The sequence below is a fragment of the Mastigoproctus giganteus genome, chromosome 6 (genome assembly GCF_048544385.1).
Source record: "Mastigoproctus giganteus isolate SK-2022 chromosome 6, ASM4854438v1, whole genome shotgun sequence".
Classification (NCBI taxonomy): domain Eukaryota; kingdom Metazoa; phylum Arthropoda; class Arachnida; order Uropygi; family Thelyphonidae; genus Mastigoproctus; species Mastigoproctus giganteus.
The window spans coordinates 84,351,273-84,370,841 of NC_143580.1; the positions used below are offsets into that span (position 1 = coordinate 84,351,273).

The window sequence follows — 19,569 nt, forward strand, 5'->3', positions numbered from 1 at the left end:
AAGCCTCAAAAAAAGAGTTCAGAGGAAAAAAATTTAACACAAATGAAGAAGTTAAATCTGCCACATTCGCTATCCTGCAATGCCTTTTAGAAAAGGGGCTGCAGCACATGTTTCAGAAGCTAGTGAACCGCTGTGAAAGATGTATGTATAGAATGTGAAGGACACTATTTCGAAAAGGAGACCCATACCAACCTCCTCCTAAGTGACTCAGAGCAATGATCTCAGTCCGTGTATTTTCGGAACAGCCCTCGTGTGTGTGTGTATGTGTATGTATATATATATATATATATTTTTTTTTTTTTTTTTTTAAGTCAATTTTCTTATTAAAAATTACAGAAAATGAAAAAAAGAAAAAGTAACTATCATATTCACCAACCTGTAAGTGGTGAATATAGTAATAAATTTAACCAATGATTCTATGTTTAACCACTGAAAATATTTCTTTTAATCTATAAAATCACAGGCAAACAATTTTTATACCTTTCTTTGGATAGGTGTTGGAAGTTTATAGCCTTTTCTTAATATACCTTTCAACACTGGATATATTAAACCTAAAAAAGAAGAAAATTTCTATACATAGATATAGTGTGTGAGAGAGAGAGAGGGGGGAGGGGGGGGAGAGAGAGAGAGAGAGGGAGAGAGAGAGAGGGAGAGAGAGAGAGATTATTGGAACAAGAAAAATATGCTTTATAGCAAATGATTATCATCTGAAAATCAGAACAGTACCAGCTAGCTCTACAATATAATACAGTCAATATAATCTTGCAACCATATTCACACATCAGTTTTTAGGGATGGTGTTAACAAAAGTCCATCTAATGCTGATTGGAAGTTAAATGATATTAAAATAACAAAAAGGTAGGTGGAAAAGAAACTGCCACAGCTAAAAGTGATGGGGCGAAAGTAATCTATTCAATTATATTACAAGAAGCCACAAAAGAGGTAGTTAGCCATCATAATAAGAGCATCCTTAGATTAATGGTAAGGCAGTGTATAAAAACATTCCTACCATGAATATCCAGACACCCCTCCACTGATAGTTGGCCCCATCCAACCCAAGCACCATGTGTTGGACACTTTACAGGCCTTCGACGAGACAGTAGTACAATTGTGAATGTAAGATGCCGCAATTGGTGGAGTAAAGAAATGTCCAGTGCAGAATGATAATAGGGTGATGCATAAGCAATTGGTCTGAATGTGACATTTCAACAGCACTGATGATCACCAGGTTGATTATTGTTGATATGATCTACAAATGGAAGTAGCCTGCTGCTGAACTGACTGGAGCTAAAAAAAAAAAAAGTTGGCCACCTGTCAGTTACAGCACAATCCTCCCCATTACAACAAACTGGTGCATGACCACCGCAAGGTTAAGAAGCAATATGTCAGTGTTTTCTAATTCTTTCTTAGTTGCAGTGGATCAACAACACTGATAATTCTCAGGTTGATGATTGTTGATTTGATTTATAAATGGAAGAAGACTGGTGTTGAAACTGTCTGATGAAACTGACTGGTACTAAATGGAAAAAAAAAGTTGCCCACCTATCAGATGCAGCACAAGCCTCCCCATTACAACAAACTGGTGCATGATCACTGTGAGGTTAAGAAGCAATATGTCAGTGTTTTCTAATCCTTTCTTAGTTGCAGTGGATCAAAGCAAATCTAACATGCAAATTAAAATTAACTGATATTCAAAGTTCAGATTATGAACATTAGGCACGTTCCTGAAGCATGGCAACTATTTATAGATGCTTCTAAAATTAGCCTTAAGGCTGACATTAGAATGAAATAAGCTGCCTTCAATACCTCTTGAGTATGATGTCCATAAAAAAGAAATACGGGCTAACACGGAGAGCACCCTCTTAGGTGTACACTATCAAAAGTACAAGTGGCAGATATGTGGCGATTTAAAGCCATTTTATTAGGACTACAAAAGGGTTACATTAAATATTATTGCTTTCTCTGTGAGTGGGATGGTTGTGCCAAGGATATGCACTACAAGAAGAGGAGTTTGCCTCAACAAAAATCATTAACACCTGGAATGAAGAAGGTAGCATTTGAACCTCTGGTAGATCCAAATAAAGTTTTGCTTCCACTACTCCACATCAAACTGGAGCTCATTAAAAATTTCGTGAAGGCTTTGGAAGTGCACAGTACTGCATTCACATACTTTTAAGAGAAATTCCCAAGGCTTAGTACAGAGAAGATTACGGCAGGTGTCTTCATTGGTCTACAAATAAGGCAACTTTTCAAAAATGAACAATTCGAATGTGTTCTTAGCGATATCGAGAAATCAGCATGGATACTTTCGAAATGTTTCGACTGGTTTTCTAGGAAATGCTAGAGCTGTAACTACAGGCAGCTTGTGGAAGATCTCATTACTTCTTACAAAAAACTGGGGTGCAACATGTCGTTGAAGATGCATTTCTTGCACTCACACCTGGATTTCTTCCCGCCATACTGTGGTGCTGTCAGTGACAAACATGGTGAGCATTTCCATCAAGACATCACAGCAATGGAACAAAGATACAAAAGCAAATGGAGTGCCACCATGGTAGCCAATTATTGTTAGATGGTGAAAATGGATACTCCTGAAGCTGAATACAAGTGAAAGACAAAAAGGACCCATGTTTGATACAGGTATGTTCATAGCTACATCTTACTGCCATATAAATTAAAAAATACCTTGTATAAATATAAAGAACTACTATTTTTTATAAAACAAGAGCCATTTTAAGCAATATTTTCATATTAAGAATCCCAAAATCTATAAAGTAAACTTACTTTTGTGCCCGTAACAAGATATAACCCAAAATTTGTTGTTCAGTGTTATTGGAAGGAGTGTACAAGTGATGTGGGAGGGTTTTTTGGCTAATGCTTTATAAGCTTGCATCCTTCCGTCATATGCCCCTAATAATAATATTTCTTCTATCTATTACTTATATTCATTATGGTCACTGGGTTCTTTCTGACTAACAAGATTCGAGACTGTGAACTACAAAATTTAAATATTCCGAGCTTCTGGGAATGGCAAGTTTTTTTTGGAAAATTTTGTCATCTTTTTGATTTAATTAACATATTAAATTGTTTTCAATAAATGTGTAATAGCCTTAGTCACGTTTGTTACCTTATTCTTAAATTTAGCTAGAGATTTTGTAGGTTACATCTTAACATACATAGTACCTTTGATTTGGCATGATTAATGGGCTTTTTGATTTAATTAACATATTAAATTGTCTTATTTTTTTTTTTTAAGAGCATTAGCAACTAAGGCCATATTGCTCCGGGATATGCGGTGGTCATTACCTGACCTTTCCGCATCCTCCGTATTTGGCGGTGACGGGCTTGAACCCCGGTCTAATCAAGAAGCGTGTGCTACGAACTGCTGCTCCTTCCCACCTTTGCATAAGCTTGCTACGGAGGCGCCTAAATTGTCTTCAATAAATGTGTAATAGCCTTAGTCATGTTTGTTACTTTATTCTTAAATTTAGCTAGAGATTTTGTAAGTTACATCTTAACATACATACATAGTACCTTTGATTTGGCATGAATACAGGGTAGAAGAAATCTAGTGTTTTAATTGTGGTAAATAGGTGTCCCAATAGTTTGAATCACATAGATTGTTGTTAGTTAGATAATTTTATTATCTATTAAGGTAAACTTATAACTTTACAAAGGTAACGGTATAGCATAGTACATATAACAAACTTGATGGGCTAGTATGTATTATTGCTGCAGAGCTAGTGAGTAAGAGTAGTGTTATTATTGCATTTAAATATTCTACTTCAGTGTAGTACTTTCAATTATACTGAACTTAACCTAAACAAACCTAACCTAAAAACAGAAATCATGCCCCAAACTAGAGCAGGAGTACTGTTGTGGCTTGGGGTGGAACCGAAGGGGTGGTTCTCCTACGAATCATGGCCCGAAGAAATGTCCTGTTGCAATGTTTGTGGACCTTTCTGAAAAAAGACATGATATAGCCAAGGAGGATATCTTTGTGTGTGTGCTCGGTGCAGAGAGTATTAAGAAATGAAGCGGAAACTTGGTGTTAATGGGCTTTTATGAGAGCTTGGAGAGTAGGGTGAATGCCCTCGAAAGTATTAAAAGGGCCCATCAAGCTCTCGGCAGCCCAACTCAATGCTAGAGCTCACACTTGAGCATCAGGCAGTACAGTGACAACCACAAGGCCAGAATCCACTGGTCCTGAAGTTAGCTATTGTTTGTGAGCGTCTCCCCCCCCCCCCCATACTTCACTTTCAACCCATGCACGGTACTAAGTACTATAGATTTTGATACCTTTCATGTTTGGGGTTTCCATAAAAAAAAACAAGAAATACATAGTGAAAAAATGAGAGATGGAATAAGACCAGGGTATGTCTGCCAGAGACGGAATTTGAAGATATTGTAGGGCAGATATCATATTTTAAGGGCACAAAAGGTGATATTGTTGTACATGTTGGCACTAATGACATTAAGGGTAGGGAGCTCTGCTGACTTCTTTAACAAGTACAGGATAACATTGAGGAAAAGTCACGATTTAGGCTGAATTTAAGTGTCTGTAATTCAAGGCATGATAGGAGTACATTTCTCAGCATGATTCATGCTTGTTAATAGGAAAACTGTTCTACAGGGATAGAATGCACTTAAACAGAAATGATACAAGAATATGATGCTATTGAGGCATCAATAGGTGGGACAGAAAACTGCTAGCTTGCATGGGCAAAAAAATTAACAATAGGAGCAAGCAGAGCTGAAAGTGATTCCTGCACTGTTTCTATTGGAACATGCAGCAGACTGGAAAGCAAGATGCTGGGGATTTCTAGGCCTGATGTAAGACATCTTAAAACAGGTAAATACAGAGGCAATGTCAGAGTAACTAAGAGTAAGAACACATCCTCTTGCTCCGATTACTCACCTGAGGGGGCATAAATTCAAATTGAGGAAAGACAATTGTAGAGTGGATGCACAGAAATTCGCCTTTAGCCAGCAGGTGGTTGATAATTGGAACAAACTTCCATCTGTTGTAGTGGAGGTCAGCAACTTAAACAAGTTCAAGGCAGAACTAGACAAACATTTGGAGTGAATAGATGAGTGAAATAAGAAGGGTGTGTTTTTTTTTTTTTTTTTTTGGCTGAGGCTATATAAGCTTTCTTTCTTGATCATATGCCATACTACTAATGTTAATGTGCATGTATACTTGCACATACACCAATGTTAGGTGGATAGTAAATAAATTTGATGAATTTGAAGTTGGTCAAGTCATCAAAAGTAGACATTGTTGGAATATCAGAGATACAGTGTCACATAGACATAAGGGATGCAGAATTTCAATGTGGAGAGTACAATGTGTATAGAAAGAACATAGTGTTGATTGTCTAACAGCACTGGGGATCACCTCCAACTCTACGTTTGTATTCTCTGTGTCACAGCATGGTCCATACAAACTCTGTAAAGGCCAGAGAGGGTATTAGATTCAGTGTTGTGGTGTGTTGATATGTTGTAGCTCTGGTCATTTCATGGCAGTGCCCTAGTGGCACCCTACATTGCCCGTCCTCTGCCCCAGAGAGATAGGCCGAGTGTAGTAGAGAAGAGAAAGGTCTCTGGCAGCGGCGAACACTGGGCATTGCCTCAGTTTGCTGGGTGAAAACACACGGGAGGAAAAAATTCTGGAAAGTGAAAAAGGGAGTGGGGCAGACAGATGAGAAGAGGAACAGGTGAAGATAAAGCAGGTGGATGATAAGAAGACTTTCCACCTGGAAACAGGAAGTTAGTCACCAAAAAGGAAGCATTCAAGTAAATAATCATAGAAGCTACTAGGCTTTTCATATCAAATAAAAAATACTGTTCAAAGCTTAGACCTAAATGGAAGTCATATGAACTAATGAGACTTGCTGCCAAGAAGAAATATACATGGGATGAACACAAATTATCAGGTAATAGAGAAGCCAATAGTAGATATAAATTAGCATGAATCCAGTCATAAAGGAGATAGCCAAGCTAAGGAAGATGATGAGAAACCTTTGGTAAAAGATGCAAAGAAAAATAGCAAAGACTTCCTTTCTTATGTAAAAACTAGAAGGAAGGAGATGAATCACACAGGTCCACTTCATATCGATAGTTCAACTGCTCCGGTTTGAGGATTAATGATTCTGCTCTGGTTGCTAACCAGATGATTGCATCTACATTCACACGTGAGGAATTTAGCGTAGGAGATGCCAGAATTTTATCAAACTAAAACTCTACTCTTATCAAATTTTATCAAACTCTACCAGGGAGCTAAAGAATTTTGTAATAAATGAGAAAATTGGAATAAAAATTGCTGAAGTTAAACATACAAAAGGTGCTTGTGCTGGATGGGTTCTATCCAATTATATTAAGGGATGCATCTAAGGAAGCAAACCTTTTGCATTAATTATGAAATCATGCCTGGATTCAAGGGAGGTCTCCAAAGACCACAGATGTGTGATAATAACCCAAATTTGCAAAGTGGGTGACAAATAATAAAGGGTGACAAATAATTACAAGCCAGTTAGTTTAACGTCTGTTCTAGAGAAAATAATGGAGTCACTGGTAAAAGAAGTAATGCATAATCAACTATACAAGGTTACAATTACACTTCAGACACAGCATGGGTTTGTTAAGGGGAAAATTCAGCTGACAAATTTGCTTGGATGCTACAATGTGATCACAAAAGAACTGGATGCAAAAAAATAATTTTGATATTAAAAAATCTTTCATTTCAGAAAAGCTTTTGATACTGTTGCACATAAAAGACTACTGTATAAATTGGGGCAGTATGGCATTATGGGCAAGTGGCTGTTAATGATAAAGGGATGGCTGAGTGGGAGAGGACAGAGTGTGGTTTTTTATTTTTATTTTTTTTTTGGTAGTTGTTGGTGCATCGGCTTCTGTGGCCATAATGCACCTCCCAAGGTTTTTGCAGTACTTTGATCCAAGCCCGAGGCGGGATTCGAACCTGAGACCTTGGGATTGCCAGGCAGGCACTTTTACCCACCTGGCTAGCCCGGTCGGCACAGAGTGTGGTAATCAATGAACAATACTCTTTGTGGACTAATCTTATTAGTGGAGTCTTCCAGGGTTTGGTGTTGGGCCCTTTATTCTTATCTATATTTATCAATGATATTCATGAAGTCACTGCAGGCTTAATGTTCAACTTTGCACATAATACAAAAAAGTTGGCAGGGCTGTTAATGACGAATGATGGTATTCTATTGACAAAGGATCTAGAAAAGTTAGACAGATGGGCTGAGATTGTAATTTTTCATTGACATGCAAAATGCTGCATTTTTATAACACTAACTTATATTAGTGTTAAAAAATAAGTTAGTGTTATATTTTATAACTGCATTGCGATATAAGTTAGTGTTATTAGCATTAGTAGAGGCATACGATGCAAGAAAGCAAGCTTATGCAGCATCAGCCAAAAAAAAACACGCTCTCATTTCACCCCTCCATTCGTTCCAAATGCCTGTCCAGCTCAGCCTTAAATTTATTTAGGCTATTAGCTTCCACAACAAAAGATGGAAGCCTGTTCCACCAATCAACTATCCACTGGCTAAATGCAAATTTCTGCACATCTATTCCACAACTATCTTTTCTCAGTTTGAAACTGTGCCCCCTCAGGTTCTTAGTCTGAGCAAGACGAAGAATCCCATCAGCATTCAGCTTGCTCAATCCATTCAAGGCCTTATACACCTCAATCAGATCACCTCGCAGGTGCCTACTCTCCAGGCACTGCAATTTGCAGAACTTAAGCCTTTCTTGGTAAGAGCGCCCCTTTGTTCCCAATACCAATCTTGTTGCCCATCTTTGTACTCGTTCTAGCAACTCTACATCCTCCTTCCTAAAATGAGGCCTCCAGACCTGTGCACAGTACTCTAGGTGTGGCCTGACCATTGCCTTGTATAACGGGATAATCACCTCCCTGTCCCTGCTAACAAAATTCCTATATATCATTAACAAGACTCCATGACCTGCCCTGGCAGCCCATCTGCACTGCTCAGTGAACTTCATATTTGACTGCACAATTACTCCCAGGTCTTTTTCACTTTCCAATTCCCTGTATGTAGTACCACAGAGTTGGTATGTTTCTCTTTGGTTATTGCTACTCATATGCAGTACTTTGCATTTGTCAATGTTAAAGTTCAGTTGACACTTCTCAGCCCATTTTCCCAACTTATCTAGATCCAGTTGGAGTAGCATACTGTCTTTACTGTTATTAACAACCCTGCCAACCTTTGTATCATCTGAAAACTTGGACATTAAACCTGATACAGTAAAATCTCATTAATACAAACTTGGTTTATTCAAAGTACTCGTTTACATGAAGCACATACCATTCCCCGGCAAAAGGATAGGCTTTTCTACGTAAATATATTTTATTACAAAATTCGGTTAATATGTATTATTAAGTTCTTTTTCACCCCATGAGAAATAAATATTGTCATTTTGTATGTTTAATACAAATCTTGGCAAAGCAGTCCAATTATTGGCCCCAGCCCACCTGGCTCCCAACTTCCCAAAGGATGGCACTGATTTGTTAGAAATTAGTTTTGCGTAAACAAAAGCAGTTTATGGTAGCTACAACATCAAGTGAACTCTGAAAAACATCTTTCTGAACGATGAGTTGTTAAATTAACAAAAGAATAAAAAGTTTTTCTAAGTTGTTTACATGCACTCCCTCTCTCTCCATGGGAATAAGGTCAATTGCAATTGTTACCCCAGTTCAAAGAGTCTTTTGCTATCGTATGCAGCAATCTATTTTTTGTGCCATTTTATCTGAGCTGATATCTTTTTCGGAACTTGCATCTTTAAATTAATTTAAAATTTGTTTATATTAAATATTATCAAGTGTGTTATAGCGACAAAACATAGACAGACAGAATTAAGCCTGGAAATTAAACTAAAAATTATACAAGAGGCTGATAGGATAGAAAGAAGCAAAACGGACATTGCAAAGAAATACAACATCCCTTTACCTACAATACTGAAAAACCGAAAAAGACTTGAAGTGCTTGACACTGCAACAGCGATGAAAAACAGGAAACAAATTTGTGATGCAAAACACGAGGAGCTTGACAAAAAACTGAGTGGTACCAACAAATGAGTGCATCTAGTTTGCCAATATCAGGTCCCATTTTGCAAGAAAAGGCAAATTATCTACTCAGCAACATGGGATTAGCAACTTCATATGCAGCAGTGGCTGGCTCCAAAGATTTAAAAACAGGAATAACTTGGTTTCGCGAAATGTTTGCAGTGAGTCTGGATTAGTCGACAAAGAAAAGGCTACAGACTGGTTGTGTTCTGTATGGTCAATCCTTGAAAAATATGAGGCAAAGGATATTTTTAATCTTGACAAGGGAGGTTTATTTTATAATTTGCTGCCAAACAAAACATTTACTGTTTGAAGAGAGTCTTGTCATGGTGGAAAATTAAGTAAACAAAGACTCACTGTTCTGTTATGCTGCAATTCAGATGGCAGTACAAAACTATACCCACTTGTGATTGGTAAGTTTTCCAAGCCAAGATGTTTTAAAGCAGTTAACCAACTTCCCTGTGATTATGAAGCCAATAGAAGTGCTTGGCTTACAGTCAAAATTTTTCAGTCTTGGTTATCAAAATTGGACAGAAGAATGGCTTCAGAAAAAAGGAACATTCTGATGATTCTAGACTGTGGTACAGCACATTCTGCCAAGACACTTAAGTCGACAAATATACGGCTGTTGTTTTTATCCTCCAATATCACCAGTTTAATGCAACCACTGGATCAAGGCAATATTCAAGGGAGAGCATATAGAGCCCACCTGATAAGGTACCTGATCCGCAACATAAAAGGGAACAATTTGCAGCAAAATTGGAATGTCTTGGATACTATACGTAATCTTGTTATTGCTTGGAAAAGTATAACATCAAGTGTAATAATCAACTGCTTCAGAAAGAGTGGCTTTGGAGAGAACATCATCGAAAAACATGGTCCAGCAGACGAATGTGATAGCAACAGTGAGGAATGAAGGAATTTGAAGGAGCATATGGATTTTGTTGACGAATTTGAAGAGTTTGTGAAGGTGGATGATGAAGTTGCTACCACTGGCAACAGCAACGCCAGAAGAGCTGCTAGGTACCAAACAAAATGGTGTTTTTGTTACCAGCTACAGCAAAGTGCACACACTGCAATCTAAAAAAGATGCCCAATATGCATTGAACATACTAGAGAATGTGTTGGCTTGCAGTAACATTGATAAATAAACAGCTATTGCATTTGATAACGTCTGTGCTGTACTTAAACTGCATATACGAAAAAAACCCTGCAAACAACATTGGATTCTTTCTTTAAATTAGATTAATTTATTAAAAAGTTAATGGTTTGTATGTCTCCTTTTATATTAAGATTGTAATTCTTTTTACTGTGATACTAAAATATTCTATGTTTGTTATTTGGTTTTTAGGAGCATTAGCAACTACGGCCATATTGCTCCGGGATATGCGGTAGTCATTCCCTGACCTTTCCGCATCTTCCGTATTTGGTGGTGACGGGCTCGAACCCTGGTCTAATCAAGAAGCGTGTGCTACGCACTGCTGCTCCTTCCCGCCTGGCTACAGAGGTGCCCTAAAATATTGTATATATCAAAATATATACCGTACAATATTTTCATTTCCGTTAATACTGCTTTCCTCTTAGTTTATCTTGCAAATAAAATAAAATCTTTAAAAAATATGTTATTCCTATTACTGTATTATTAAACAAGGCTTTTGTTTTTATTTTAGTTTATTTTATAAATTAATTTGTGATATTATTATTCTTAGATATACAGTATGTACCAAAAAAAAAGGTAAAATTCTGACACTTTTGGGGGGGCCTCGTTATTACAAAACGTGAAAATTTAGGTCCCGTGAACTTTGTATTAACGAGATTCCACTGTATATACCTTCATCAATATCATTGATAAATATACAAAACAACGATGAACCCAACACCAAACACTGGGGAACTCCACTAACAACATTTGTCCACGAAGAGCAGTGTCCACTGATTACCACTCTGTTGTCTCACACTCAACCATCCCTTTATCCATTGTAGCAACTTACCCTTAATGCCATACCTCTCCAATTTGTACAGTAATCTTCCATGTGCAACAGTATCAAAAGTTTGCATGAAATCCAAGTACAGTGCATTCCGGTTATTTGGGCCAGTCGTTTATTTGGGGCAAATCTTAAAAAACAGAACCCAAATGAGAAAATAGCCAGGGTTCACTTCGCTTATTGGGACAACATGCTGTTTAATCGGGGAAGGAGACCGCAGCACTGGAGATTACCCTATGATTGTCTCTGACCGTACCACATGATTCGGTTGGATTTCTGGAGGTCACAACCATAAAACAATTAGCAGTCACCTGTTTATTGGGCTTTTCTGTTAGTGCAATCTATCATAAATGGATAGTAAACTTGATCTTATTGAAGTTGTGATAATACCTACAGCTGGGATTCTGTGGGTTATTAAGATGAAATGTGTTTAAACTTCCATGGAATCTTCAATCATATAAAAAAATTAATCTTCAGAATCTTCTCTTCATTCCTATTTTTAAAGCTTCGTAACTCGTTACTCCGTTCTCACTTGAGCTTATCGTGTTACTTGCAATTTGTGTGCCATGTTCTTTGTTACTGATTTCTTATCGTTCTACTGTTTTAAATTTTAACTCCCACCCATAAATGTCAACTAATTAGTATGTACATATTATAGTATGTATTAATTATTCCAATTATCACATATATTCTTCCAATTTTCACGTATCGTTTAATTTTTTTAACTGGTAAGGTAATAAAGGGTAAATTTGTGCTTAATATATCTTTACTTTGATAGCCTGTGGATAATATTCCTCCTATTTTCACTGATTAGAACACTGTTTAATAGAATTAAAATTCAATTCACAAATGTGATCACAATGACCGGCGCTTACTGCACATCGTACAGTAGTAGTAGATTTGTAAATGTATATAGATGTGTTGTAGATAGTATCTGAAAAATTAGGGTTAGATACTATCTAACCCTTAAAAATTAGGGTTAGATAGTATCTAACCATAATTTTTCATACCTCAAGACCTATTAGAGGGAAATAAAGGTACTATTACTATACTTATCTCTACTTCCTTTCTCCTTATGTCAGCAGTAGCTTTCTTTTGCATAAATATAAAACAAATAAAACTACAACAGAAATGGAATATTATAGTTGGCCTTTATTTTCTATATATTCATTTCAAATATATCTGTCGACCTAAAAGTTATCTTGCCTGTTTGCTGCTAAATTATAACCAAATAAGCCTTATGTTTAAGTTTAAGAATTGGACTTAGTTAAACAGGCAGATAGCAATCAGAAACAGATAACTCTGTTAATTATTGGTGGGATATATTGAAAGGGTTAGCCTTTGAAAAATTCCCTTTCAATGTATCAATATATCAATAATTAGCTACATAATCATTATTGTATTATATATTTATATATGTTTATTTCCAGGGTATGGCCTTGTAGACCTACATAGGCTAATTTAGTCTTGATAAGTTATTTTGGCCTTATGGGCTGCTGTATACTGTAATGTTTATATACACATATTCAGCATCTATATAGTACATATTAACTTTTACTATAATAACTACACACACACTTTTTTTTTTATGAAAACCCAAACACAACAGGTATTAGAATCAATAGTACTTAATACCATGCATGGGTTAAAGGGTGAGAAGATGAAAGAAGATACCTACCAGTTGACATTAGACTTGAATTTCTGTAAATTAATTTTCAGAAAATTATGAAGGTTGTTCCAGAAAATGAAAGGAATAAATGCAGAAGAAGAAATGTTGTTTCACTAAGTTCGAAGATGGACAGAAAAAGAATGCTGACTAGTTGCAGCACGCATTTGGACTGATTTGGATGAGAGATTGAGGTGGGGTGGGGGGAGACGGAAATATCTATAAAAAGATATGCAGCAGAAACAGAACACATGTGAGACAGAAGTGGAGAGACTTTGTAAAAGATATGTCATATGTTACCTATGTGCACTCTTCTTTGGAGTCAAGAACAGCAATGAATTCTTGAAGCTTGAGAGAGGTTATGGGTGCAATGCTCCAGATGTGGGAACGATATGCCATGCTAGGATGGATTTCTACAGAGTTTAGAAGACAAGTAACAAGAGCAAAAGAGAATCCATTTTTTTTTTGGTTGCATAGGAAGCAGTATTTGTGATGTGTTCATGACAAGAGAAATTAGAAGTCAGGATAATCCCGGTTTTTGTTTTTTTTTCTGTAAACACCAAACACGAGAGGTATTAGAACCTCTATAGTACTTACTACCGTGCTTGGGTTGGAGGTTGAGAAGATGAAAGAACATATTTGTTGACATTGGACTTGAATATCTGTAGACTAATTTTCAGGAAATACGTACGAAGAAAGATTGTTCCAGAAAACGGCAGTTGAATAAATAAACGAGCAAGATGAAAAGTTGGTTCTGTGAGTTTGAAGTTGGACAGTAAATGGATGTTGGCTGGTGGCGGCACGTGTGCGGACCGTTTTGAAAGAGAGAGCGGGAATTATAGAACCCAATTCAGAAGAACAGTGCCCATGGAAGCATCTGTAGACGAGGCATGCAGCAGAAACAGTACGTCTATGAGACAGCGAATGGAGACTTTGTTAGAGATGAGTCATTAATTAACCTAACTGCCCTCTTCTGAATGGAATCAAGAAGCCTGAGAGAAGTTTTGGGGGCACCACCACAGTTGTGGGAACAATATCCCATGGTAGGATAGATTTGCGATTTGTAAAGAGTGAACAGCTGTTTGGAAGAAAAGTAACGCTGAGAGCAAAAGAGAAAACCAAGTTTTTTTAGATTCAGAAGAAGCAATATTTGTAATGTGCTTGTGCCAAGAGAGATTAGAGGACAGGGTAATCCCCAAAAGAGATATATCATTTTGCCTAGAAATCGGAGTATCACTAAAGATAAGCATAGGAGCAGAAGAATCCTTTTCGCAAGATATAAGACAAGACTGAGTTTTAGAAGGGTTGAAATCAACTAAGTTGTCTTTGCCCCACTGGAGAATTACCTGAAAATCGGCATTTAAGGAATTGGTAGCAGATTTTCGAGAAGTTTAAGCTGATTGAGCAGGACAAGGTTTCTCAAAATGGAAAGTGGAATGCAATGTGCTATCATTTGCAAAACTATGGATAGGATTTCCAGTCAATGGAAGAAGGTCATTAATATACAAGAGGAAAAGAGCGAGAGAAAGAACTGAACCATGGGGGACACCGGCATCAGTGGAGAAGTTAGAAGACAAAGCCATCTACCATTACCCTCAGTGAGCGATCAGAGAGAACACAGGATAACCAATTATAAAAAACAGTTGGAAAACCATAAGATAGAAGCTTGGGTAGAAGACCTTTATGCCATACACGATCAAAAGCCTTTCAGATGTCAAGAGCAACTGCTTGTGTTTCACTGAACTTTTCCATTAATGAGTAACATAAGCCAGAATATCACCAGTGGATCGACACTGACGGAATCTATACTGGCAATCTTTGATCAGATGGAAGGTTTCTAGGTAGTTTAAGAGTTGGCAGTTAATTGATTTCTCCATTACTTTAGAAAGAGTAGAAGTAATTGCACTGGGACGATAATTGGATGGGAGGGATTTGTCAACCCTTTTTAGGAACTGTCTGGATATCAGCAAATTTCCAAGCAGAAGGAAAAACACCTTTGGAATAAGAAAGTAAAAAAAGGCGGCAAAGAACAGGAGTAAATTCAGGAGCACAGATTTTGAGAACAAGTGGAGAAATACCATCAGGACCTGGAGTTTTCTTAGCATCAAGATTCGTCAAAATCCTTCTGACATCCTTTTGATGGAAGACCACAGGAGGCAATGCATGGAGCGTGTTGGGAATGGTGGGATGTGTTTTACCAAGATCATTAATACAAAAGTTGGAAGAAAAATGGGATGCTAGCAGGTCAGCTTTAATCTTGGCTTAAGTGATAACAGAACCATCTGGTTTGGACAGAGGTGGGAGCAGAGATGGGAAAAAGGTTGCGGCCAATAGCTTTGGCAAGAGACCAGAATGCTCAGCTACCATTAGGGCAAGAAGGAAGTTTTCTACTCTTAGCCTGTTCAAACTCTAGTTTGGACTGATTAATAACTGCTTTACAATTGTTGTGAGCTTTGATGTAGGCATAAAATGAAACTGAAGAATTAGAAACAAGCCAATTACGATATGCAATGTTCTTCTCTTGAACAGCCTTAGCACATTTATTGGAAAACCAAGGTTTAGATAAAGGACGAGATTTTAAAGTGTAGTGTGGGATGAAGGATTCCATTTCTGCAAGAATAATTTCACTGACACGATCTGAGCAAACGTTGACATCAGAAGTTTTGAAACAGTAATCCAACCAAGGAAAAAAAGAAAAGAAATCTCGCAGGTCATCCCATTTTGCATTCTTGTAATGCCAAACAATACAAGGTTGTGAATAGCCATGAGATAAAGGCTCCATTGGAGAAGAGACAATCACCAAGTTATGATCTGAGGTGTCTAAAGGACATCTCACTTTGACCGTGTACTTAGAAGGGTTGTTTGTGAGAAAAAGATCAAGCGTGTTGACCGTATGGTTAGGATTGTCCAGTATTCTTGTAGGTAAATGAACAATCTGTGCAAGGTCGTTAGTAATTGCAGAAGCCTCAGCATCTCGACCAGCTGGGTCAGTGTGACTAGAAAACGGAAGCCAGCTGGAGTTGTGAACATTAAAATCACCAAAGAAAATTACCTCACTGTTAGGAAAGTTGGACTGGAGAAAGTCAAGTTGCAAAGAGAGGAAGTCAGAGCTCCAAGTGTTTAGTGGAGTTGGGAGAACAGTAGAGACAACAGATGAATTTTACCAAGTCTCTGACAAGGAATATTGGAATGGACATATGCACAAGTGCCACCTTTGAGGTGAAAGGAATCGTACAGCAAATAATTTGGGCAACTGAGATGAGCAGTAGTTGAACCAACTGATAACTGAGATTCTGTCAGAAAAAGTACATGGGGTTTGGCAAACTGCAAGTGGAAATGGACATCATTGAGATTAGAATTGAGACCACATATATTTGTGAAATGAATTAGGAAGTGTTTGGGAGGCTTAGATCTTTTCATAGATAAGCTTACTCTATTAGTTTGACAATTCATGGTGTATTCAATATCAAGAAAAAGTGGGTGGGACATGCTGTATGAAGTAATAAAATTTTTGGATATGGCGTACACATGGTAAAAATATACCCAGATCCTTGACATAATGTGGCCTTGACAATGCCCCCTGCATACACACTACTCGGACTCCCTCCAGTCATTATCTGGCAGAGTAGAGGTAGCAAGATTATACACTAGGTAATCAGGAAGCCTCCTAGAGAGTTACCAATAGGTTCGGTCCGGTGTACTAACTAGCAGCCGGACTGCAAACACCGTTTTAGAGCTGTACCCTCGAAATGTAAGGAAGATTGGATCTCACCCCGATGTTCATCATAACCTCAAAAGTCATCAATCATGCTGCATGATGGAAGAGATGGGGAAGGGTTGACCGGAACTTAGCTCTGGAGACTAAACATGGGTTCCACCACTTCAAACCTCCAATAAGCAAAGTGGTGGTATTGCACCTGTTGATGAGTCATCTACCACCTAGTACTGCCTAGTAACACAGAGGGGCAGCATTCCTCCATGTGGTGGTTCAGACCTGGGTGGTTACCCACCGTGTGCTTGTGCATGGAGGTTATACCCAGGATTACTAACAGTCCCACCATCGTGCAGGTGCAAGCAGAGGATTTGGCTGCCACAGACTGTCCGGACTTAGCCGAAATTGGGTTCACTTGACTTGAGTGTGACCTAAATTTCAGTTCCATCAGCGTTGCAGGTAGCAAGTACAGCTTGTCTGGCATATCTGAGAGAATGTCTGTGACAATCTTAAATAGAGATATTTGATCTTTTCCAGAAATCTGCTCTATAGGAGCAGAAGAATCTTTACAGCAAAATATAACAAAGGACTGAGTTTTAGAAGGATTGAAATTTACTAAGTTATCTTTGCCAAACTGTAGAATTACCTGAAGATCAAAATTTAAGTAATTGGTAGTGGATATATGAGAATTTGAAGCTGTTTATGCAGGGCAAGGTTTTTCAAACTGGAAGGCGGAATGCAATGTGCTAACATTAGCAAAACTACGGATAGGATTTCCAGTCAATGAAAAAAAAAAGTTCATTAATATACAAGAGGAAAAGAGTGGGAAAAAGAACTGAACCTTGGTGAACACATGCATTAGTGAAGAAGTTATAAGATGAAAGTTATGCCGTCTTCCATCACCCACAGTGAGTGGTCAAAGAGAAAACTGGATACCCCCAATTAGAAAAAAAGTTGGTAAACCAGAAGATGGAAGCTTATTTAGGAGACCTTTATGCCAAACACTATCAAAAGCCTTTGAAATATCAAGAGTAACTGCTTAAACGTTTCCATTGAATTTGGCAATGGACTCGTCCAGCAGGACTATGCGCCTCCTCAGAGAGCTGTGGTGTCTAGAACATGGTTCAAAGAGAATTACGCAGATTTTACCACCATGAAATGGCCTCCCTGTTCACTAGACAATTGTTATTGTTATTTGATTTTTAGGAGCATTAGCAACTAAGACCATATTGCTCCGGGATATGCGGTGGTCATTCCCCTTTCCGCATCCTCCGTATTTGGTGGTGACGGGCTCGAACCCCGGTCTAATCAAGAAGCGTGTGCTATGCACTGCTACTCCTTCCCACCTGGCTACGGAGGCGCCTTCACCAGACAAGAACCCTGTGGAGCATCTTTGGGATGCTGTGGAAAGGTCCTTTTGAGCTTTGGATCCTCCATCCAGGAATATGACAGAATAATGGACAGCAATGCAGCAAGCATGAATGGAAATACCTGTGAAACGCTTTCATGAACTAGTGGACTCAATGCCTCACCGAGTGACTGCCCTTATCCGGGCAAAAGGTGGGCCTACCTGTTACTAGGTAGGTATCCCACGATTTCTGTCCACTCAGTGTATATTGAAATGGAATGGCTTCCTGAAGAGATTCCATTTCACATATATCAGCCAGTTACATATAGTGTAAGATTATTATAAAATTATACTACAGGATAAGATTAGCTTTAGAATATATTAATACAGAAATATTATGTATAAGATTATTATATTTTTGTATACATGCATCTTTTTACTGGTACATATATCTACAAGGTCCAGGGCCATTACTAGAACAGAGAGGAAATGTGCTGCCGGATAACCCAACTTTATATTTGTATAATGTTCACTTTCATCCATTAATTTTTTCCACACTCTGAGCTATTAGTTTATTCAAGAGCAGAAGTGCCTATTTCTATCTTATTTTCTTACCTAATTTTGCCTCCTGTTAGACAGACTGATATACCATTGCTTGTGACCACAAAACACAACGTATACCCAAAATAAATACAGTGGGGTATTCTAGAAAAGAACATAATTGGTTCTAGAACCTTGTTCGTTCTAGTATACATTGAAATATATGTATTTAGGGATAATCCGTTCCAGTACCACAGTCTAGAGCAAAGTTACCATCCAATACAACAATTTAAACAGAAAAAATATGTGTAAAAATAATATAAAATTAATTTATTTAACTTTTATACACAGTACATAAAATTTGAAAAGCATAAATAATGTTTCCTTAGTGAAAAATATGAACAAACTTTCCCTAATAAAAAGCATAAACAATCTAATGCACATGAAAAGGATAAACAATCTTTCCATAATGAAAATATAAACAAAATTTCCCTAATAAAAATCATAAAAAAAAATCACAGAGGTGAAAGGAGAGGAGTCATTGTTCCTGCTCATCTTGGGTGACAGTCCTGTGGGAGGTTCATCAGCTGGAGGGCATTTGTCCACGTTTTTGAAGAATGAATCCAGGGTTGACTGTTTTATCCTGGATTTTTGGACACTTCAAAAATGGGCCATCAAGGTGTCATTAAAATGATTAAAACCCATTTCCATAGTGGAAATATCCGGGTGATAATCTTTTATAAGTTTGGACAGTTTATTCCAGCAAGAGAACATCTCTTTAAAGTCCTCAGCTGGAATGCTCTGACTGTTTTCCTTGTCCCGAAAGCTTTCCTCTTCTTCAGTGCCTCTGCCTCTTCATTGGTGAAGCTCTACTAGCTCCTCAAATGATAGCTTCTTCCTGTGGTCCTCCACCAATTCCTCCACATTGATTTCCAGGCCCATGGAACTGCCCAGACACAATTTCCTGCATAACAGGCTCTTCCTCCAACTGTTGAAAGCCTTTTGAAGTCCCTTGGAGCCACAGCATCAGGCAACAATGGCCTCCAAGCCGAATTCAAGCACCTAACACCTCCTTCCACGCAACCACAATTAGAAAACCAGCAGCCACTAAATTGAAGTGACCCTTCCAAGTCCTTCAGAGTCATATCACTGGAAGAAGTGACCTCAAAACATTTCCTGAACAGTGCCTTAGTGTAGAGT

At 37.9% G+C, this 19,569-nt stretch overlaps 1 protein-coding gene across 1 annotated transcript in view; it reads right to left on the reverse strand.

The window, feature by feature from the left end:
- LOC150084448 (ATP-dependent RNA helicase DDX54) overlaps positions 1-19,569 on the reverse strand; it is a 366,530-nt gene that overhangs the window by 317,884 nt on the left and 29,077 nt on the right. Inside the window, exon 3 of the mRNA XM_090376237.1 lies at positions 481-551. Within this exon, the coding sequence (XP_090232363.1) occupies positions 481-551 (71 nt within the window). The remainder of the gene's footprint in view (positions 1-480; positions 552-19,569) is intronic.